The 21,773-nt window shown below is 66.9% G+C and overlaps 6 protein-coding genes across 6 annotated transcripts; 2 read left to right on the top strand and 4 right to left on the bottom strand.

Annotated features, from left to right (window-relative positions):
• Window positions 1–922: 922 nt before the first annotated feature.
• On the bottom strand, window positions 923–2,094 carry CHLNCDRAFT_135755 (hypothetical protein; the record flags this gene model as incomplete). The annotated part of the gene is made up of 5 exons (XM_005846276.1): window positions 923–994; window positions 1,135–1,247; window positions 1,413–1,531; window positions 1,669–1,814; window positions 1,951–2,094. 5 exons carry the CDS (start codon window positions 2,092–2,094, stop codon window positions 923–925), a joined length of 594 nt encoding a protein of 197 aa, XP_005846338.1.
• A 289-nt stretch (window positions 2,095–2,383) lies between these two features.
• On the top strand, window positions 2,384–3,908 carry CHLNCDRAFT_135754 (hypothetical protein; the record flags this gene model as incomplete). Its single annotated transcript, XM_005846451.1, has 6 exons — window positions 2,384–2,590; window positions 2,697–2,843; window positions 2,971–3,078; window positions 3,198–3,396; window positions 3,516–3,627; window positions 3,722–3,908. 6 exons carry the CDS (start codon window positions 2,384–2,386, stop codon window positions 3,906–3,908), a joined length of 960 nt encoding a protein of 319 aa, XP_005846513.1.
• A 462-nt stretch (window positions 3,909–4,370) lies between these two features.
• CHLNCDRAFT_135753 (hypothetical protein) lies at window positions 4,371–11,934 on the bottom strand (the record flags this gene model as incomplete). The annotated part of the gene is made up of 19 exons (XM_005846275.1): window positions 4,371–4,615; window positions 4,759–4,980; window positions 5,083–5,249; window positions 5,361–5,500; window positions 5,766–5,933; window positions 6,065–6,343; window positions 6,481–6,882; window positions 7,071–7,229; window positions 7,406–7,619; window positions 7,792–7,978; window positions 8,170–8,221; window positions 8,364–8,504; window positions 8,636–9,332; window positions 9,544–9,691; window positions 9,825–9,937; window positions 10,124–10,161; window positions 10,279–10,544; window positions 10,651–11,486; window positions 11,717–11,934. 19 exons carry the CDS (start codon window positions 11,932–11,934, stop codon window positions 4,371–4,373), a joined length of 4,692 nt encoding a protein of 1,563 aa, XP_005846337.1.
• A 420-nt stretch (window positions 11,935–12,354) lies between these two features.
• Window positions 12,355–14,810, bottom strand: CHLNCDRAFT_135752 (hypothetical protein; the record flags this gene model as incomplete). The annotated part of the gene is made up of 7 exons (XM_005846274.1): window positions 12,355–12,366; window positions 12,504–12,567; window positions 12,667–12,881; window positions 13,029–13,280; window positions 13,383–13,480; window positions 13,680–14,393; window positions 14,531–14,810. 7 exons carry the CDS (start codon window positions 14,808–14,810, stop codon window positions 12,355–12,357), a joined length of 1,635 nt encoding a protein of 544 aa, XP_005846336.1.
• A 439-nt stretch (window positions 14,811–15,249) lies between these two features.
• Window positions 15,250–18,594, top strand: CHLNCDRAFT_135751 (hypothetical protein; the record flags this gene model as incomplete). The annotated part of the gene is made up of 6 exons (XM_005846450.1): window positions 15,250–16,050; window positions 16,154–16,669; window positions 16,987–17,130; window positions 17,248–17,295; window positions 17,383–17,657; window positions 17,937–18,594. The coding sequence occupies 6 exons, from the start codon at window positions 15,250–15,252 to the stop codon at window positions 18,592–18,594; spliced, it is 2,442 nt and encodes an 813-aa protein (XP_005846512.1).
• Window positions 18,595–18,801: 207 nt separating this feature from the next.
• On the bottom strand, window positions 18,802–20,108 carry CHLNCDRAFT_58300 (hypothetical protein; the record flags this gene model as incomplete). Its single annotated transcript, XM_005846273.1, has 4 exons — window positions 19,478–20,108; window positions 19,266–19,400; window positions 19,050–19,190; window positions 18,802–18,951 (listed from the first exon to the last, which is right to left on the bottom strand). Exons 1-4 carry the CDS (start codon window positions 19,889–19,891, stop codon window positions 18,802–18,804), a joined length of 840 nt encoding a protein of 279 aa, XP_005846335.1. The 5' UTR covers window positions 19,892–20,108.
• Window positions 20,109–21,773: the final 1,665 nt, after the last annotated feature.

The following is a 21,773-nucleotide window of genomic DNA, read 5'->3' as shown; positions in this document are numbered from 1 at the left end:
CCGCCGCCGCCGCAGGCAGCACCCCTGCGACGGCGGCGGCAGCAAGCCGTGGACCGAAACGCCGTGCCGCCGAGTCCCGTGGCTGTGGCCGTGGGCTTCTGGCAGGAAACTACGGCCGCAACTCGGCAGCACGGGGGCGTCGCAGCGTGCCCCCGCCGCCGCCGCGCTGCCCCCCGGGCACGGCGGCGGCGGCAGCAAGCTTGGGCCCAAACGCCGTGCCGCCGAGTCCCGTGGCTGCGACCGTAGACCGTGGGCCGGAAACTGCGGCCGCAGCTCGGCGGCACGTGGTTCTGTTCAAATCGCCAAGCGTGCAGCAGCGCCGAACCACGCTTCCCGGCCTCGGCGCATGCCTTCAGGGGCCCCCTATCGCTGGGCACACCCCTCCAACACCGAACATGCGCCCGGGGGGGAGGGCGGCCCGGGCTGCCCAGGCCAAAGTGGGCCGCCCTCGAGCAAGAGGCGGCCGGTCTGTGTGCTGAATGAATGAATGGATGCGTACTACTCAGGCCTGCACGCTGAGTTTTTCGCCCAGCGAGCCAGCCTGGGGAGGCCCAGCGGCAGAGGCGGCGCAGCAGCAACAACAGCAGCAGCTCGAGCACCGGGCGGAAGGCCTAGCGGCTGGGTGATTTGCTGCCTGTCTGCTGCATTGCTGTTACAGTTTCAGTCCAACATTTACCCTTATTAACATGACCTGCATTTCAAGGCCTGCCTCGGACCGTTTTGTGCCCATCCCACTTGTATATCCCATGCTGTGGGCCTGCCTGCACATCGATGCATCATGGCCTTCCATATGGCCTTGCACCGAAGGCCTAGCTGTTGTCGTTGAGCTGGGCTGCCAGCTGTCAGTCAGTATCGAGTCACATGGGGGGGCTGACCAGTGGTCCTCCCCAGCCGTGCCACAGAGGCGCAGGGCGTGCTGCTGTCAGCCAGTGAGCAGGCCGTATCCCGGCTTGGATGGGTCCATTGTGTTGCCCGCCCCCAGCACCTCCCTCGCCTGCAGCCAGCCAGGCCGCGGTGGGATAGGAAACGGTCCGATGGGGAATGGTCTGGAGTGCTGTGACTTGAAGTTGCAGCTTTGCTTGCAAGAGCCACACAAGCTGTCGCTGGCGCATCAGCCGTCAACTAAGCTCTCACCTGCATCTCGGCTGTCGCCGTTGATGGCAGCATGGGCCCCGGCATTGCGGCGGCACTCGGCGAGGCCGGCCCACCGCCAGGCACCGACCCCAGCACTGTGCCCGCAGCGCTGCCTGCACGCCAAGCACACGACGGCATTGCCATATGGGGTGCCGCCGCGTGGGGATGGCCGGGGACCAGGAAGTAAAGCAGTTTAGAAGCAGCACGCTGTCCGCTTGCATGGCGCATCCCTCGCACCATGCGTATGGTTCTGTCTGGGGACCCCCCCACCGGCTCACCAATCTCCTCTCCAGGCGCACCCTCCTTGACCAGGAGCAGCCCCAGGTGGAGGTGGCCCGCCGGCTTGCCCGCCTTGTCCGTCAGCTGCACCGTGGCCTCATGCTGGCCGCCGCCATATCTGCAGAGTGGTTGGGCCACATGGCAGCTCAGGGTGCCGCCGACACTCCAGCTGCTGCGTTGCGTCCGCATCAGCTGGCATTGGCTCGGCCAGCAAGCACGTGGCTGCGGCGGCATCCCCCGGCGCCAGGCACTCACAGCAGGTCTCCCAGCGTGGTGGTGCCGCTGGCGATGAAGCGGTCGGGGCAGAGGCGCACGCGGCTCATGACGCGCACCCTGATCTGCAGGGGCTGCTCGTTGGGGAGCGGCGGCGGCAGGCGCAGCTCGATGGCCTCGTCCCATACCTGCAGGGGCGGTGGATGGGACATTGGTGAAGGGACAGCAGGGGAGGGGCTAGGCGACACTCAGCACAGGGCTGCAAAAACATCGTTAAGACGGGCCAGCGGCAGCGCAGGCTTGGCATGTGGCAGCTCGGCTCACCGGGTTGTCGCCGCCCAACGCCACGGCAGTCTCCAGGGTCGTGCCGCCAAGCTCCAGCACAACATACGGGCTGGTGGTCGAGGCGCCGATGTCCGCGGCGGCGCGCACCGTCACCACCAGGCGGCGCTGGGCTCGCCCCTGCATGGTCTGCGGCAGGCGCTGGGCGGCAGGCGGTGCAGGCAGGGTCACTGGTGGTGTAGACTGCATTTGGGCCTCAGGGACAGGGAACTGGGCAGAGGCATGCTCAACTTGTCGTCCAACCTTGTCAGGTTTCTTGAATACGAGGGCTTGCACTGCAGTCGGCTCACGGGCTCAAGAAGCAAAATGAAGAGCAAAAAACAAACGTGTGAATCTTTCTGCCCAATCATCTTTCTTCCTGGCGGCTGCCACCTCTCAGCCAGACCCATTGCCCCCTGCCCACCTCGGAGCCAACATGCTCAGGGCAGCCGCCGCGACGCTGCTGCAGCGGGCCTCGCTGCCCTCCTCTGCGGCCTTCACCGCTGCAGCCTTGGACCTGCCCTGCTCCTTTGTGCCGCACAACGAGCTGCCCTGCAAGCCCAGGACCAGCGGCCTCACCGAGATCCGGGGCCCATACTACACACCTGTGACACCTACATATTTGCGCGAGTTGCTAGATGCGGTGCGCGGCGCTTCGCGCTGTCCCGCCTCCAGCAGCGGGAATGCCGCGCCTGCTGAGCCTATGGTGGGGCTGCATGTGGGTTTGTGTTGCACCCGTGCCGTCGCAGGTGGGCCATGCCGTGGATGGGCTGAAGTTTGCTGGCGGAGCCTTCCACGTGATGAACAGGCGCGCTGTGAAGGCGCTCAACGACGAGGCCCACAAGCATGATGTGTACACCAGCACGGGAGGATGGATCGAGCATGTGCTGGCCACGGTAGGCGACAGGTCACAACACAGCTGCCGCCAGCTGCAGCAGGGCTGCGTCAGCCACTGGCATATGGCGGGAAGGTGCATCCCGCTGCGTCCTGCTGCCATGCATGCCATATGGCTCTGCTCCGCAGGGGCGCAGCCGGGAGACGGTACAGCAGTACCTGGCAGAGTGCAAGGTGCTGGGGTTTGACACAGTCGAGGTCTCCACCGGCTTCATCAGCCTGCCTGACGACGACCTGGTAGGTAGTGGTGTGCCTGCTGTGCAGGCCTTTGCTTTTGGCCCCTGTTGCCTAGTAACCAGGTTGCTTACCAGGAGGCGCTACTGGCCATGTTGGAGTGCATCCCTTCATTTTTGCAGGTGCGCCTGGTCAAAGACGTGCGGGCGGCAGGGCTGAGGCCCAAGCCCGAGGTTGGCATACAGTTTGGTGCGGGCGGCGACAGCTCGGCGGCGGAGTTGGCAGCGGAGGGGACGCTGGATGTGTCCTGGGCCATTCGCCGGGCGCGGCGCTGCCTGGAGGCGGGCGCTGAGATGGTCATGATTGAGTCTGAAGGCGCGGGTGCTAGCCTGTTGCTCTCCCCAGCATCAGAATAATGTGCTTGCCAGCGGAGGCAGACAGCCAGCCCTGGCGCTGTGACGTGGCATGCCCCTGCTGCCGGCACTCCCTGGCCTGGACAGGCATCACAGAGGACGTTGCCTCCTGGTGCACCAACGTGGTGTCCAGGCTGGTGGATGCGGTGGGGCTGGAGCACCTCCAGTTTGAAGCTGCCGACCCGCCGGTGTTCAGCTGGTGGGTGCGGGGCACGCAGGGGCACAGTGCGACGGCACTTCCTGGCTGGCAGATCAGGTCCTCTGCGCCAGGCCGACCCTCCCTGCACCTGCAGGTACATCAAAACTTTTGGCGCTGGGGTCAATCTGTTTGTGGACCACTCGCAGATCGTGCAGCTGGAGTGCCTCAGGCGCGGCATCTGGGGAACCAAGAGCACGTGGGGGCGCCTGTTGACCTATGGCAATGGCGGCGGCAGTGGCGCCAGCAGTGGCGGTGCCAGCACCCCTCAGCGGGAAGCATGATGCGGTGTGCCTGGGGATGATGCCGCGACCAGCTGGATGAGCGGCCGGCCCTGGCAGACCTGATGCTGCGCCATCACAGCCATGCATCTCTTTCAAAATCAGTGCACCGAGGTGCTGCACAGGTTGGGGCCTCCCAGTTGTGCCTCTTTTGTGCTGTTCCGCATGTGGCCGCAATCAGGATGCATGCGCCTGAGCCTTCTGCACTTGCAGGCCACCAGGCCAACCGTGTAATCCCTCCAGCCATCACCAGAGGCGGGGCAGTGCTTTACAGTGAAACAGGATAGGATAAGAGCCAGAGAGTGGTGATGGGTGTAGAGGTTGGTAGAGCAAACAGAGAAGGTGTACGGAGAGGGACAGCAGTGATAGCCAGGGAGGGATCGCAAACAGGATTTGCCTGCACTAGCAAGAGAAATGGGCATCACACTACTGCACACAATGAAACAGCACAAAGTCGTGGCACGATCACCGCCGGCCACCGCGGCGCTGCCGCTCACGGCCGCCGTGCGCCGAGGGCTCCTCCTGCTCCCCGCCCGCGTCGCCGTCGTCGCCGACGCGACTGCCGCCGGCATGCTGCAGCGGGCGGCCGGGCCCGGGCGGGGCGGTGCCGTGGGGATGCAGGGCTGCGAGGAGGTAGGTGGGCAGTTCTGACACCGACACATCCTCCTCCAGCCTCGCATTCATGGCCTTGACGCGCACAGTGTCGGCGGCTGCACACGGCACGGCATGAGGGTGGGGGCAGCGGTCGGCGGCTGGCAAGGGAGAGGAAGGCGTCACGCAGCTACCACCACTGTCCATGTGCCCAAATCAGCAGCAGCAGCAGCAGCAGCAGCAGCAGCAGGCGGGCACCCACCCTCGAATGTGTTGGCATTGATGATGACGAGCCAGGGGATGCCGCGGGACTGCGCATACTCGTATTGCTCCGTCAGGCTGGGCGCCGCCTGGGGCAGCATCTCGGCAGCCAGCCCCGCATCCCACAGGCTGCGGGCCAGCGCCATGCGCTCCTTCAGCAGGCCCCCGCCGCCGCGGCTGCACACCAGCACGTCCGCCTGCGACAGGCGCGGCAGCCCCGCGACTGCAGGCGGCGAGGGAGGAGGAGCAGGCTGTGAGGTCGCCAGCACAGAGATGAAGACCTCGGCTCCCTTGCAATCGGCCAGCCGCCAGGCACTGGGCTCACCGGGCGCGGGGCTGCCAGGCGTGCTCCACCGGCTGCTGCCCTGCGCCACCGCCACCAGCCGGTCTGCGTTGAGGGTGACCCCCACCGCGTGCAGCGGCGGCATGGATGCCACCGTGCCGCTCAGCGCCGACTGCCGTGCCCACGAGGCCTTGAGCAGGGAGTCGTACCTACGGCAGGAGTGGGGGTGGGTTGGAGCGGCATGTGAGCAGGCACGCAGCGGGAAGGAAGGTTTGGCAGCGCTCTGCCGAGGCCTTGCCTTCAACCCTCCACCCACACACCTGCCCCCCGCGGCCACCACCGCGGTTGCTCCGCTGGCCCCCTGCACCAGGTGGCACTGGAACAGGGCGCCGCTGAAGGCCTCGCTGTGTGGCGCCAGCAGAGGGTCCACCAGCAGAGAGCACTGGGGCACGCCCCACGCCTGCAGGCAAGCAGGCAGGCAAGCACGCAGGCAGGCAGGCAGGGAAGTGGGCGCACTTCAGCCAACAGTGGCGAGCTGCAATTGGCACTGCTGGCCTCACTGTTGGCGGCCATGGCAGTGATGGCCAGCAGGGTGGCAGGCAGGGAGGGCAGGGCCAGCCCAGCACGCGCGCCAGCCCAGCACGCGCACGAGTGCCGCAGCAAGTGGCAGCCAGCCAGCGCAGGCCAGTTTGCAGCCAGCTGGCGCACGCCACCCGGCTGCCCACCTGCAGGTACTGCAGCAGGCTCTGCAGCTCGTCCAGGCATGCCAGCGCCGCAGTGGTCGAGTGGGGCCGCGGCCCAGAGCGCTGACCGCCGCCATGCTGCCGCCCCGCCGCCGTGTGGGCGAGCATCGTGCGCAGGCGGAACAGCGCCGCCTCGGCCTCCCCCGCCGCCTGCACACACAAGCATGCGGGCCGGCACACGCCTCATATGCACCACCTTGACAACAACACGCCTGCGTGCAGCCCGCATCCACCCATGCATGCCCACGTGCCCGCTGCCCTCCCCGCCAGCCGCACCGCACCTGCAGCACCAGCTGGCGGCAGCGCCCGATGGCCTCCGCCGACAGCCCAATCCCCTCCAGGCCGGCCTTGATGGAGGGCCAGCGCTTGGAGCGAGCGGTGGCGTGCAGCGGCGAGGCGGCGGAGGCTGTGGAGAGCAGCTGGATGACGGAGCCGCGCGCCTCGCGCGACACGCCCACAAAGGCCAGGGACAGCTCAAACAGGGAGCGGTGGCCCAGCCGCACCTCCACATCGCCGCACTCGGGCAGCTCCGCCAGCGCCTCATGCGTGCAGGTGATGACCTGGGGCGGTTCAATGAAAGGGGGGGGGGATGGTGGTGAGGTGGCCAGGTGGCCAGGCCTTGGGGACTGTGGCCCGTCAGAGTATGGGGCCAGTGGGAGGCCCAGGCGCTGCCTCATGTGCCCGACCAACCGCCCACCCGCACGCCCGCCCAGCCCACCTCTGCATCCCCCAGCAGCAGCTCCGCGGGGGTGCGGTCCCCCGGCAGCACAAAGTCGAGGTCGGCCTGCAGGAAGCTTCGGGGGAGGCCCTGCCCCGCGGCGTGCCGCTGCACCGCCGCCACCTCGTACCGCCTCAGCCCGTCCAGCAGCAGGCTGCCGCCGCCGCCCGCCGCCGCCAGCTGCTGCACAAACCAGGCCACAAAGGCCTGGCGCAGCTCCCAGCGCAGCGCCAGCTTGGCGCCGGTGGGGGTCAGCAGCTGCACGGCGCCGGGCGGGTCCTCCCCGCTGGACAGCCCCAGCTCCTGGCTGCACATGCCCACCGCGCCGTGCCGCTCGAAGCAGTCCTTGAGCACAGACAGCACGTGGTCACGCACAGCCATCTGCGGCAGCAGGGGGAGCGGGGGGAGTGGCAGGCCAGGGTCAGGGTGGGGCCTCAGGGTAGGGCAGCTTGCATGCGCCAGGCAGGTGCACGGCCTCCCTCCACGATGGCCAACAGCCGACCGATGGACCGCCAGGCGGCGGCCAGCAGCCAAAGCAGGAGGGTCTGGCAGGCGGGGCGCCGCCGCACCTGCACAGGGATGGGTGCACCGGGCGCCTCCAGCGCCGCCGCCGCCGTGGCTGCGCTGGATGTGCGCGCCAGGGAGAAGACTGCGTCCAGCACTCGCTCGTGCATGGCCGGGTTGTCGGGCAGGCAGCGCAGCAGGTCGGTCAGCTGCTCGTCCAGCACCTGCACGGGAGGGGAAAGGTGCAGGGGTGGGGGAGGTGTATGGGTGTGAGGCGGAGGCGGAGGGTCACACAGACGGAAGGGGGAGGGCAGGAGGCACCCCTTCCCGCCCGCCTGGACCCCCGCCGCCAGGCCCACCCCGTGCTTGCCTGCGGCGGCAGCAGCTCGGAGCGCAGGACCTCCACCGCAGTAGGCCTCTCCGCCGGGTTGGGCGCCAGCAGCCAGCGTATGACGCGGCACACCACCGGGTGGTCAGCCTCAAAGTCTGCGGGCATGACGCCGTGCTCGCGCAGGTCGCGCAGCAGCACGGCGCGCTCCATGGCGGTGGAAAAAGGCTTCCACAGCTCAAATGCCATGACACCCAGCGAGAAGAGGTCCACCTTGGAGTCGTATCTGCAGCAGCAGGAGGAGGGGGCGGCAGGGTGTGTGTGGAGCTGGAGGCGTCTCGAGCGCCCTCTGCTCTTCCCCCGTGCCAACCAGCTTGAAGAGCCAATGCTGAGCTATTGGTGCTGGTGCTTGCAGGCAGGTAGGCAGGCAGGCAGGCAGGCGGGGCGGGCGCACTCACGTGGCCCATCCCTCGCTGATCTCGGGGCTGATGTAGTAGGAGGTCCCCACCAGGCCGGTGGTGTCGCTGAGCAGCGCCGAGGCACCGGCCACGCCGCCCGCCGCCCACCCCGGCTGCCCCGCGCCGTGCAGGCTGGGCGAGGGCTCGGGGTTGTCGTCCGCGCCATCGCGGTTGTACTTGGCCAGCCCTGCGCTTGCCGGGCGGCGGGGCGTGTGATGCGGGTGGCGCGCTTGTTGGCAGCCTGTAGGGCCGGAATCATGGAGCAGGACACCCAGCGGGCACAGACACGCAGGCCAGGCCAGGCTCTCCAGTCTGGCGGTGCATCTCACGGCGGCAGCTGCCAAGTGCAGGCTCGGCAGCCCTCCCTGCTGTGCTCACCAAAGTCTCCGAGCTTCACGTTGCCCTGGCTGTCCAGGAAAGTGTTGGCAGGCTACAGGCAGGTGCAGCAAGGCAGGCTGGATGCAGGCGCCACAAGCCCAGCCTGCCCACCTGTCCACTACACCGCCAGCAGTCCAGCATGCACATACGGTTCAGAGCGCAGCGCAGCGTACGCGGCAGGCAGCACCCCGCACCTTGAGGTCGCGGTGGATGATTCCCTGGGAGTGGATGTGGGCCAGGCCCGCCAGGATCTGGCGCAGGATGGACCACCGCCGCTCCTCATCCAGCTCCCGGCTGTCCAGCACGTCGCGCAGGGTGCGCGGGCAGAACTCCATCTGGAGACGCAGCAGGGGGTTGGGGTGTGGGGGCACACAACGGTTGGCTTTCCAGGGGATGAGGGTGGGCCCCTGCACCGCAGCACCAGCTGTGCCCCTCCTCCCCAGCGCGCCTTGCTCTACCGCCCCACCTGTATGAACAGCGTCTGCTGCATGGCGCGCTGGCGGGGCCCGGAGCGCCGCGAGGGCTGTGTGCCAGGGGGCTGCGTCAGGCTGGCGCCGCCCGGGGGCGGCCTGCTGCGATCGAATGTGAAGTCGCTGCCGCCGGCGCTGAGGGTGAGGGAGGCGTGGGCGCCGCCCCGGCCGCCGTTGGCAGTGGCAGCCCCTGCTGAGCTAGACAGGGTGCCGCTCTGGCTGCAGCTGTGGCTGGCTGACTGGCTGCCGCTCGTCGACTGGCCATCCCACGCCGACAGGAACCCGCCTCCCTCCAGCAACGCGTTGGCCCCTGCCACCGCCATGTTGCCGCCGCCAAACCCAAAGCTGGCATCCGCCCGCAGCTCGCCGCCGCGGCTGCTGTCGTCGCTGCCGCTGCCGCTGTCGTCCCCGCTGTCGTCCGTGCTGTGCCCGCTGGCCTCTCGGAGACCGCGGGTTCCCTTGGAGGGCGTGCTGGCCCGCCCTTCTCTGCTGACTTCCGCAACTGGCGCCAGGTGGCCGCGACTGCCTGCGCCACCCATTGCCAGGGCGGCAGATGAGCCCGGCCTGGACCCCAGCCCGGCCGGGGCCGCTCCCCACCCTCCGCCGCCGGTGCTGCTGGGTGTGAGCGTGTCGGAGCCCCACTCATCCAGCTCCGAGTCCTCGCCGTCGTCAGCCAACATGCAGGCCTCCACCCTGCGTGAGGTGAGGAAGGAAGGCTTGGGGTTGGTTGGAAGCATGGACGGAAATTGATAGCAGCACAAGCCTGGGAAGGGACCCTATGCATAGCCGAAGCTGAGCTGGGCCCAGCATGCATATCAGGCCAGGCAAGCCAGCCCGCCAGACCAGACAAGAACCAAGGGCACCACCTGCCGCCATCCACCCAATGCCTGCAGCCCCGCCTCACCATGCCTGGTAGTAGCGCACCACGTTGGCGTGCTGCAGCCGGGACAGGGTGGTCACCTCGCGCATGATGCGCTCAAACGCGCCCGAGGAGTGCGCCTCCAGCGGGATCTTCTTCACCGCATACTGCCGCCCGTCTAGCCGGTTGATGGCTGCAGCGTGGTGGGCGGTGGTGGTGTCATGTGGGTTGGGGGAAGAGAGAGGTGGGAGAATGACAAGGGGCACAGGTATGATGATGGGCAGCGTCAGAAGTAGCAGGGCGGGGGTGCTTCATGAGCAGCTTACCTGAGACAACCACGCCGTACCCTCCCCGCCCCAGCGGCCGCAGCTCTGTGAAGTCGGTTTCGTAGCGCGAGGCGGGCAGCGGGTCGGCAGCGGGGGACAGCATGCCAGAGCGGCTGCAGCAAGTGCAAAGACGTGAACACGTAAACAGAAACACAGGCAGGAAGGTGTGCGGGGGCCCAGAAGGCTGCAAGCAGGTTGGGCCCCACCTGCGCATGTGCCCCAAGCTGCGGGAAGCCAGCAGCGGCGCCGCACGCCGCTTCCAGAATCGCTGCGCGGCCCAGTGCATGGGATCCTCCGACTCGCTCTCATCAGGCTCGGCAGCAGCAGCCTCCAGCTCCTGCACGCGCTCACAGGCGAGCAGGCAGCAGGGATTGTGAAACAAGGCAGCCAAGCAAAGCGCGCCAGCATTCACCAGCCAGGAGCAGGAATGGCAGCGCCACAGCAGCAGCCCAACCTGCTGGAAGACGCGCTGGAAGGCTCGGTCGAACAGGGCTGGCTGCTGGGTGAGAGTGTACGCCAGCCACTTTGGGATGAGGCCCTCCGCCTGCAGCATGCCCGCGATGCTGGGCAGCGCATGCGGCGGCACCGCGCCGCTGCTGGCTGCCAGCGTGAGCAGGTGGCCCAGGAAGAGCTCCTGCCTGATGAGCCGCCGGTCCTCCTCGCCCAGCTGCACCACGCTGGCCTCCCCGCCTTCCGACCCCTCAGGTGTGCCGCTAGGGCCTGCACAGGTGGCGGGTGTGCGGACAAGTGGAGAGGCCTCGCGTATGATTGTGTGCAAGGGGAGCCATGCCTCGCTGGCAACCATGGACACCTCCCAGCCGCTCACCATCCACGTATCTGCGCAGGGCCTTGGGCAGCACGCCGCGGATGCTGTGCCCCAGCGTCTTGAGCATGCTGCCGCCGCCGCCAGAGGATAGCCCGCTGTCATGGCCCGCCTTGAGGCTGCCCCGGGAGTCTGCGGCAGAGACGTGCGGCAGGGCGCCGCCTGTGCTGGCTTGCCGCACGCCTGCTGCTGCGTGCACCTCGCCAACGGCAGGCGCCTCCTCAGCGCCAGGTTCCCGCTCGCCCGCTGTCGTAGCATCTGCAGCTGCAGCTGGTGCAGCTGCCGTCCCGCCTTTTGCCGCCACCTGTGCCACAGATGCCACGCTGGCTTCCATAGCCGGCACCGCTGGTGTGCGCGGCGGTGCCGGTTTGGGCGGCCTGGCGGCCTGCTTGCTGCGCACCTCCACCACCGGCACCGCTGCCGCCGAGGCAGGCATGGCCATTCCCGACCCCGACCCCGCCATGGGCAGCTCTGTGGCGTCGGAGAACAGGCCGCCTCCCTCCAGGGTGTCGTAGAAGGTGTCACCCATGATGGGGGCGCGGAAGCTCTGCTCCCGCGACGCCGCCGCGGCCGCCGCCATGTCGCGCTGCAGCATTTCATGCCACAGGCTCTGGGGCGCCGCCGCCACCGCCTCCTCCTCGTCTGGCGCGCAGTTGTGCTCCTGCAGGAACTCCTGGGCCTCGGTGATGAGCTGGAAGGAGCAGACCTCGCCGTCGGCGGCATACTGCGCCGCCGCGGTGTGCAGCCGTTTGCTAAGCTGGCGCACTGCTGCCTCCTCCAGCCCGCTGGCGTCCGTAAGCTTCAGGGTGAGCTCATCAGAGGGATAGTCATCGGGAAAGCTGCACCCAGGCAGGCCAGGAGTTGTGTGTGTGTTTTTGCAAGCACCTAAGGGGGGGGGGGGGGGGGGGGGGGGGGGCAGGCGTGCTTGCCACAGGGGCTGGCCTCATCTGCCTGAGGTCAACCAATTCAGACAAGAGGTTGGCACCTCGGCGCAGCATGGGAAAGGCACCACAGCCAGCCACAGGCGGCAGTGGCCGCTTGCAGCGGTGCCTCCGACGTCCTACCCCACCTGACGACCAGCGTGACAGACACGTAGTTTGCCTCTGCCTCGCCGGGGTGCGGCACAACCTGCAGGGTGAAGCCCAGGCTGTCGTGGCCTTCGTGCACCTCAATGTCCTCCCCGAAAATGGCAGTCAGCGCCAGGAGCTCTTCCTTGGCCTCCTCTTGCTCCAGCGCCGCCACTGCCGCCGACCGCCGCTTGCCCCCTTGCTTCTTCTTCTTCCCCATCGCTGTGGGCGTGACTGCAACCACAGTGTGGGGCAGCAATCCAGCTTTGGAGCCCCGCAGGCAGCAGCGAAACTGGGCGCGCGGACCCAAGCGCTTGGGTCTCCGCAGTTGAACCAGGCTGGATCGAGGTGGGCTCGGGGTTGTTTCGCACCGTCGAATGCGAGGGTGGCTTCGACGGCGCTCTCGAGTCCAGGGAGTCCCGTTTAATTTGCCTAGCCCATGATGCGTGCGTTGTGGTGTTTTACACACAGCAGGGAACTTTGCACATATGGCGGAGCTCTGATTGATGACGCCCTGGGTGGCGGCGCTGGCGCTGAGCTGGCGGCGGCGTTGCACCAGGCTGGAGCCTCCAGGGGAGGTGGGTCCTGAATGCTGGGTGAGGCACACGGGCTGAGCCATCGCCATCAGTGCTCAGGCGAGCTACATATCCTCCTGCATGGCAGTGCAGACGCGGCGATGAAGATGCCGCGTTCACGAGGGCAGGCGCCCGCTTGTTGCCCCCATTCCCGGGGCCAAGGTGCAGAGCCTCCCCAATGTCATCCAATCCCAGCCCTTGGATCCCCATGTACCTGGGCCCACATGTACGCCTCCTGTTCACGCCGCTTGAGCTCAGTCTGCCGCTTGAACATCTCCCTGCATTGCATGGCAGGTGTAAGTGTAGCGTATTTCCATTGCCCTCCCGCTACAGCGCCACACCTCTAAGGGAGGTCTCCTGAAGCCAGCCCAACTCACCCCTCAAAGCCGTTGCCGCGATCCACGCCGTCCCAGTGCCTGCCCGGCCGGATATTGTAGCGGTTGGAGGGGGGTCCCAGGCCGCGGCGCAGCCAGCTGTGCTTGGGCACCTCCTGAGGGATGATGAACCCGCTCTTCTTCATGCGGTCCGCGTGCCGCTCCACCAGCGAGGCTGGCGCCGCCAGCTCCGGCTCCTTGGCCTTCACCAGGCCCGCCTGCCAGTCGGGAAGCAGCGGGCAGGGAGGCAGGGACATGACCAGGCAGGCAGCAGAAATGGGGTGGGGCATGCAACCAGCAACTGTATGCACACAGACGGCCCTCTCCAGGCACATGGCCACCCTCTCCAGCTGCTGCAAGCCCACCATGGGATCGCCCCAACGCGAGCGGCGACGGTGCATCGCATCCAGCTCCGCATCGTCACGGCTGCGTGCAAACGGCTTGGATGCCTCTGCCGCCATGGCCGCACCACGCTCTGCCGCGTCCACGCGCTGCTTCAGGCCGCCGCCCCACTCCAGCTGCTGCTCATCATCGTACTGCGCTTTCTTCTTGGCCGCCGCCTGCTCCTCCAGGAACGCCTCCTTGCTCACCTTGCGCCCCTCCTTGTCGCGGAACACCTGCAGGCGCCACCACAAGAGCGCGCATGTGGGCATGCTCAAACCGGGCAGCTGCGAGCCAGCAGAACAGCTGCCCAGCGAACGTGTGCCCACCCAACCCACCGTCTGTGCACCGCGCCCCGTCACATCCGCCTCCAGCTCCGCAAACCGCTGCCTCTCCCGCTCCCGCTTGCGCTGCATCTCCGCCGCCAGCTCGCGGCCTGTGGCACAGCCAGCTTGGGTGCGGGTTTGTTCAGCGAACAGGTTGCAGGCAGAGGCACAGAGTGCCAATCGAACAGCGAGTGGCGAATCTGGGCATGCCTCGCTGGGCACGCCGCATCGGTGCGCGATAGAGCAGGCGTCTGCTGACAACAGCTGTCCCATACCATTACAGCAGCAGAAGAGCAGCGGCTGCCGCACCTGACACCATGCCCGCCACCGTGCCATCTGACATCATGCGCCGCCTCTTCGCCTCGGCTGCCGCCTCCTCGTCTGAGCCCTCCTCGGCTCGGCGCTTCTGCGGCAATGAGGCATCTGCATCCGCTGCACCCTGCTGCCTGCGTGGTGGAGATGCATCCCGGCTGTCAGCTCCACGCCTGCGGGGCGGCGACACATCTGCGGATGCCTGGCGACGCCGCGGTGGCGACGAGTCTGGGCTGTCATGCCGCTGCCTGCGCGGCGGCGAGGCGTCTGCGCTGTCGTGCCGCTGCCTGCGCGGCGGCGAGGCGTCTGGGCTGTCGTGCCGTTGCCTGCGCGGCGGCGAGGCGTCTGGGCTGTCGTGCCGTTGCCTGCGCGGCGGCGACGCGTCTGGGCTGTCGCGCCGTTGCCTGCGCAGCGGCGACGCGTCTGGGCTGTCGTGCCGCTGCCTGCGGAGCGGCGACGCGTCTGGGCTGTCGTGCCGCTGCCTGCGGGGCGGCGAGGCGTCTGCTGCTGCTGCTGCCTCTGGGCGCCTGCGAGGTGGCGAAGCGTCTGGGCTGGATTGCCTGCCCTTACGTGGGGGTGAAGCATCGGCTGCTCCCTGCTCTGCAACTGCCCAGCCACTGCCATCGGCGCGCTGCTTAAAGAAATGCTTCTCCCGCTCCGCCAGAAGCTTCAGCCGCTCCGCCTCCTCTGGGTTCACCACCACGGGCTGGTCTGCAGGGTGACGCCGGGCGCAGCGAGCACAAGGAATTGAGCATGGCACTGCAGCACCTGGTGACGCCAGCCACTGACATCAATAAGCAGGTAAGGACCTCCCGTGGATGCTCCAACCAGCTATATGCTAACCGCACCTTCATCCTCCTCGCCTTCCTCCAGCTGAGGAGCCGCCACCGGCCCCCGCTCCGCTGCTGCCGCCGCCGCTGCCGCGAACCCGCTAACGTCCTGGTCCAGGATTTTTATGCCTGGCCCTCCCGCCTCGGGCTTCTTCCTCTTCTTCTTCTTCTTCTTCTCGGGCTCAGCGTCGCCCGCGCCATACTGCGCAGCCAAATAGGCCTGCAGCGCCTTGCTCTTCTCGCTCACGGGCTTCTTCTCCTTCTCCCCAGATCGCAGGCTGCTGACTCCTTTAAACATCGCGACTCTAGGCCGGCGATGGAGGAGCGAAGTGGTGGGAGCTCACCAAGCGAGAGTCCCAGCCCCCCAGATGCGAAGCGCACACTCCCGGTCAGAGAGAGACTCTCAAGGGAACGCTCTTGTCTTGAACCTGCTGGCACCCAGCTGGCCTGTGCACAGCTGAGCATGGGCTGTCGCCCTCGGGGTGGGCGGGCTTCTTCTTCTACGCTCAGCACAGAGAATTGGAGGAGAGAGGGAGGGTGCCCAGGCGTCCAAGGGCGGTGTGAGCCGGTGAGACTTGACTGGCGGCCCACTCGTGGGGCGCCAACAACGCTGTCCAGCTTGGCGCCCAGTGATTCTAAAGTCAAAATCCGCGAGCCGACACGCCCCCGAGAGCCAGCGGGTCACCTCTGCTAGCCACCGCCCACCCGCCATCCCTCCCTCGATTTCCACGCTGCAGATGTCGTCCACGCAGCCCGTCGACGCCAGCCCAAATAGCAAAGCCGCACTGTGGCGCATCAACACCGAGCTGCGGCAGAGCAACCAGCAGCTAGAGCGAGAGCTGCAGAGCCTGCGCCAGGTCGAGGCCTTGCGGCGCCTGACCCGCTCCTCGTCGGGCTTGAGCAGCCGGCGCAGCTCCATGCATGCCATGGCAGCAGAAGCGAGCCAGGAGAAGGTGGCCGGGTTGGAGGTGGCACTGCAGGAGGCCCTGGCAGAGGCGGAGGCGAGCCAGGAGAAGGTGGCGGGCCTGGAGGCGGCCCTGCAGGAGGCCAGGGCGGAGACGGCTGTGGCCCAGGCTGGGATAGCCGTGCTGTCAAAGAAGCTGCACAGCGCTCAAGCGGAAGCAGAGGAGCTGCTAGGGCTTCTGGGAGCTGCCCAGGACGGCTTCGCGGCAGCACAGGAGCTGCTGGCCGCCAAGCAGGTGCAGGTGCAGGCCCTGGCGCTAGAGGCAGAGGAGGGGCGCGCCGAGGCGATGGGGCTGCGGAAGGAACTGGAAGCGGGCAGGGCAGCGCTGGAGGCTGCCCAGCAGCAGCTGGCGAAGCGGCAGCCTGAGGAAAGCCAAGCGGTAGGTGCCAGTACCCTGCCGGATGCAGCGCCTGTGCTGCCGGCAGCAGAAGCCTCTACGCCCAGCACGTCGCGCCCCTGCTCGCGGGCCGAGTACGCCCAGCACCAGACGGCGGCCCCCCTGGAACAGATCATCACGCAGGTCTTTAGCGTGGTGCTACCGCCGGCAGAAGGCGGAGAGCAGGGCCAGGACCTGGTAGGTGGAGGGTCAGCTCAAGACAGGAATTGGCGTCGTCTGCATGCTGACCATGGGCTGCCATGACAGCCAGCCCTGCATCTGCTGGCCTCTTGACCTGCAGGTGCGCTCGCTGCAAGAGCGGCTGGCAGCTGCAGAGGCTGAGATAGCAGAGCAGCTGGCAGCCAAGGAGGAGGCGCAGCAGCTGCTGGGCATGCAGGCGGCGCAGCTGCAAGCTCTGCGTTGTGAGCGCGAGCTGCTTCAGGAGCAGGCGGTGTCGTTGCAGCAGGAGGCCTCAGGCATTGCCAAGGACCGCTTGCTGCGCGGCAGCGTAGAGGTGCTGCCAATGGAGCGCTCCCCCAGCCGCACCCTCACCCAGCGCGTCAAGGAGCTGCTGAGCCCTCGGCGCCAGTCCCCCAGCCGCAGCGGCAGCAGCCTCAGCATGGCTGCTGGCAGTGGCAGCCACCCTGCCTCGCCCACGGCAATGCCTATGGTGGCCGAGGGCGGCGAGTCACCTCTACAGGGCAGTGCTTTTGGCCTTGACGGACTAGCCAGCTGGGAGCTGCGGCGATGCCAGCAGCAGGTGGAGGCGCTGCAGGGTGCGCTGCAGGCCAAGGAGGCAGAAAGGCAAGTGCAGAAGGTGGAGGCTGCAGCTGCCCTGGCCATGGCCCAGCAGCGATTTGAGGCCGAGCTTGGGCTGCTGAAAGGCAGGATGGGAGGCAGCGGAGGCTGCCGCAGAGGCGGTGCTGCAGCACCACGGCTCCCCAAAAGGCGCCCCACCCTCGCCAGGGGTGGCCAGCAACGGCATGCCCACCGGCAGCAGCCATCAAAAGTGCCGAGAGGCCATCGAAGGCCTGTATTCTCAGGCAAGGTTTGGGCTGTAGAGTGCATGCCTCGCATGGATTAACGAAAAAGTGCTGACCCCGGTGCGCCACACCCACTCCCTATTCACTGCAGATGTGGCGCGAGCGCCTGGGGAGGCAGCAGGCGCAGGCAGAGGCGGTGGAGCTGCGGATCAAGGTGTCGGAGCACCAGGCTGCTGCGGGTAGCAGCTTGAGCGATGCGGGGCTAGATGAGGCGGTAATGGAGTCCCTGGAAAGGGTGCGCTCCGCTGACACATGCTTGGGACTTGCTGGGGTAGATGTCAGCTAGCTTGCTGCCGACAGGTTTTGGATCCCTGCCAGTCTGTTGAGCGTATATGTGTGTGTGCCTTTGCAGGAGATGAAGAGGGGCGACCACTTGGCAGACGAGCTGAGGAGGCACAAGGTATGACCCGCTGGGCAGCGTTGCTCGATGCAGCTGCCACTCTGCATCATCTTTCAACGTCCGGCTTGTCTGCTGGTTCAACCACAGGTGCACCAGCTGAAGCTTCAGAAGCGCACCGAGCAGCTTGAGTACCAGCTCGCTGAATACAACACCCTGCTGATCGCTGCCGAGGGGGTGGACCAGCTGCCCCGCCTGAGCGGCAGCCCATCAAGCAGCAGGCAGGCCGGTTCCCCCAAGCACGCAGGCTCCTCGCCTGTGAGGATGGCCATCGCGGCAGTACAGGCCAGGAAGGCTGGCGAGGAGGCGGCGGCGCTGCGGGAGCAGCTCAAGGTGGTGCAGGCCGAAGCTGCCAGCTTGCGCAGGTGAAGCACCTTTCGACGGAACTGACACATGTCCTTGCTGCATCCTGGCCTTTTGCACCTCCCGAAACTCAATGCTGCAACCACCGCATGATGCAGGCGGGAGCGCGAATCGGCTGTGGTGCTCAGGGCGGCGCAGTCCCGGCGGCGCGAGCTGGAGGGGCAGCATGCCGCCCTGGCCTCTGGACTGGAAACGCTGCAGCACTTGCTGGCCAGGAAGGGCCAGCGTGGCTCCACCAGCCCTGCCAGGTGCAGCCCAACACGCACGATGCCACGCTGCAGGGAGGGCAGCCCGGCAGTCGGGGACGCAATGGCGGCGTTATCTGCGCTGCTGCACGGCTTCAGCATGCACTCGGAAGGAGTGTCCAGCAGCCGCGTTTCGGTGCGGTCCCCTCAAGGCAGCGAGAACGGCGGGGGCGCCGGAAGTGTGATGAGCACTGCAGCACAGGTGGCCCTGGCGCTGCCCGAGGGTGGAGGGGCCGCGGAGAAGCAGTCCGACCCTCTGGACATCAGCAGCCTGCTGCCGCTAGGAGACAGCGAGGATGAGAGCGGCAGGGCGGCGCAGGTGGGCGGCGCAGACCGCAAGCGTGGCTCCGCAAGTGCTGCCGCCGGCGCACGCATGGAGCGCCAGTCCTCCTCGGCATCCAAGTCCAGCACAGGCAGTGGCAGGATCCCTGCCGCGCGTCAGAAGCAGGGGCCAGCTGAAGACGCTCTGCGTGCGTCCTTGCCAGACAGCCTGCCGGGAAGCCGCAGGAGCCAGACCCGCATCCCTGCGCCACCAGCCACCGCCCGCGATTCGAGCAGCCCAGCTCGCAGCAGTCCTTGGAAGAGCAGCCCCGCCAAAGGCAGTCCCAGCAAGGGCGGCAAGGGGGGGCTGAGGAAGCTGGTGCTGCCCTGCGGGCGCCTGAATGCAACCCTAAGCAGCGGCGATGGTGCCTAAGCTTTATGCGTTCAATCTGTATGCGTCCAAACTGTATGCGTCCAATCTATTTGAGCTTCAAATATGTTATGAACAGTGATTATTACACACAAACCAGCCCATAAGCAATCTCCAAGTCTCAAGGCAGCATCACCTTCAAAGCATCACCTTCAAAGGAGCACACATGCATGTACTGAACCACCAACATGAGTCTCTGCCAATACAGTCCTAGTGTGAGCCAGCATGGATGATGTCCAGAACCACACGCAGCCGCCCCTCCATCTCCTTCCAGGCGCCCTGGTGAGTGGCCACCAGCATCGCGTCAAAGATCGTCTGCTGTTGCCCCAGCTCAAAGCCGCCCCAGCCCTCCACCACCTCCTGCGGATGCGGCATCAAGATCAAGCGGTGGGCTTGACACGACGAAAAGTATATATAGGTAGGCGCCCATCTGGCGCAGCCGCTCCCTTGCTCCGCACCTCCAGCCGATGGCCGCACAGCTCCACCAGCGACAGGGCATCCAGCGGGCGCAGCATGCTGCCGGAGCTGGTCCTGTCTGCCGCCAGGAAGTGCCCCACAGCTTCCTGCACGCCACGCACGGTCGCCTCTGCTGCTCGCATCTGCAGCAGGTTGCTGCCGCACGAGGTGCCAGGTGCCGGGGGGCGACTGCCAGTGGCGGCCGCGCTGCAGCTCACGCCGCTGTTGCGCAGCACGCGGTGCAGCTTGCCCTCGAGACCCTGCCACGACTGGTTTCTGACGGAAACCACCACACCGTCGTGCAGCTTCTGCTGCACAGCTGCGGGGTAGGCCGCCCAGCACAGCACCACCTCCTACAGGCAGGGCGCGGCGGAAATCACTGAGCATGCTGTTGGGACGGACCCACATGCCACTGGGACCCGTCCCTCACCTGCAGCGTCGGTCCGCCGTGCCCGACCGACGCCAAACACTGTAAAGCAAGCAGCGTCGATGGCCCAAAACTGGAGGTTTTCTCCAAGTGCGCCTCAGCCTGCTGCAGCACGCGCTGCATTGTGGCCTCGGCCTTCTCTGCCAGGTTGGCTGTGGCTGGGCCGATGCCTGCCTGCTCCAGTGCCGTAGCCGTCGCAGCTGCTGCCGCACTGGCTGCTGGGGGGGTGGAGTGTGGCGCGACAGCCGCCACGGCCGCTGCTGCTACCGCTTCTGCCACCTGCTGCATCAGCTGCGCTTGAGTGTAGAGATGCATCTGTGTGTGCGGGTCGGCCTCGTTGCCTGAGCGTGCCAGCTGCTCTGCCGCCACTTGCTGGGCTGTGGCCACCTGCCTCATGCTGCTACGATACAAGTCCATCAGATGCCGCCGCTCCTCCTCTCCCCCACTGGTCGATGGCCTGGGCCTCTGGGCATCATCAGCGGGGCTGCTGAGTGGCTGAGCAGCCAGCCTGTGGCGCTTGGCAGGGCCTGTCTCGGTCTCTTTGGGCTCTGCTGCTGCAGCTTCACCTGCCCCAGGCAAAGCTGCTGGTGGCTCTGCAGATTGCTGATGCTGGGCCTGCTGCTTGCGTTTGCGCCCGCTTGATGCAGGCTGCAGGTCCAGAACGGATGAGCGCTGGGGGGCAAATGGCAGCGGCATGGCTTCCTCCTCCTCGGCCTCTTCAACAGGCTGCAGCAGGGCTTTGCGATCATCCACAACAATGTCAGGCTGGGACTGTCGTGACAGGGCCTTCCATCCAGCCCCAAACATCCATTGCTAGGTCAGGTCCGGCGACTGCAACTCCCACATGCTACCTCACCTCCTCATCCTGCTCCACTTTTGGAGGCTTCGATGCTTCACCCCAAGCCGCTTGGCCAGCCTGCTTGCGGCTGCCGCTCGGTCTGCAGCTCGCATGCGGTAGGGCGCCGGCTGGCTTCACTGGAAAGGAAGCCGCCACAGGCATCGACCGCAGAGTGGCTTGGCGGGACAGCCGCGCATGGGCCCGCCCGGCATGCCAGCCCAGAGCAGGAAGGTGCAGGCATAGTGGCTCCGGCAGACGTCATGCTGCTCACATGCACCCACCACTCAGCCACCCACCTGCCCTTGGGCTGCTGTGTTGCGGGCACGCGCCGCACCAGCAGCTCGCTCCCCTCTCGCTTGAATGCAATTGAGTCGCAGGGCTGAGCCCCGGTGTCTGCCACCCACTCGCGCATCTGCACATCACAGGTAGGGGGCACACGCGCAGCTGGCAAGCTGGTGATGGGATTCCCATGCACTTCAAGAGTGCTGCAGGCAGGCAGGTGCGCAGACTGACACCAAACAGCACGGCCAGTGCCCCACCACAAGCTGCCGGTTGCTCGACTGCTTGTAGCGGAAGGTGACGATCCTGTCTAAGTCCACATCTCTGGCCTCCAGCACATCAAGCGGGGCCATGGGCGGCCTGCCTGCCAACATCTCAAACATGTCCGCTGCACAGCGCAACAGAAGGGCGGGGTTTGAGGCGGGTGAGGGTAGGTGGACGCGGCGAGCGCCCGCAGGCGAGCCATTGTGTGCTGTGATGAAGGACCACAGCGGTTGTAACTGCCCGCCTGTGCCAGCAGCCAGTGCCTCAGGCGCACCGTGGAAACTCATCACCGAGTTGCATGCGTCGCATGCGGTGACAGAGAGAGGGCGCAGCCACCAGCCATCGCGTAGTGAAAACACGCGCGAGGACACCTTGGAGGTGGCTGTTGCGGCTGCAGAGCTGCCGGCCCTTCCCAAGGATGCACGCTGCCGAGGAGGCTCCCGCTGTGATGGTGGTGGTGGTGGGGCTGCTGCAGCGGTGGCAGCGGCTGCTGCGCTGCACCTTCCTCCCGCCTCTGCTCCTCCTGCTGCGGCCTGCCGGTTGGCCGCCTGCACGGCGGCTTTCTGGAGAGGGACCTCCCAGCGGTGCGGGAAGCACCCCGCCGCGTGCAGGACAGCCAGGTCAAGCACCACAGGCTGCTCGCCGGCGGCGCTGACCACGCAGCCGTCCAGGCTAGCACCAGCTGGCGCGCCCCACGCCAACAGCTGCTGCACATAGTCAAACGGGTCCTGGAGCGCGGCAGCATAAGCGGGGGCTTGGCCCAGGAGATGGCAGACATCCTGCTGCAGCTCACGCATGGAACGGCTGCCTGGCCCGCCCACAGCCTCCCTGCAGCAGCAGCAGCAAAGCACGCCAAGTCACCAAGTGAGCTCGCTGCAGGGCGAGCGCAGCAGCAGAGGTGTTGCATGCCTGGAAGCA

The sequence above is a fragment of the Chlorella variabilis genome, assembly GCF_000147415.1.
Source record: "Chlorella variabilis unplaced genomic scaffold CHLNCscaffold_14, whole genome shotgun sequence".
NCBI classification, from domain to species: domain Eukaryota; kingdom Viridiplantae; phylum Chlorophyta; class Trebouxiophyceae; order Chlorellales; family Chlorellaceae; genus Chlorella; species Chlorella variabilis.
This window is presented reverse-complemented; position numbering and strand designations above follow the sequence as displayed.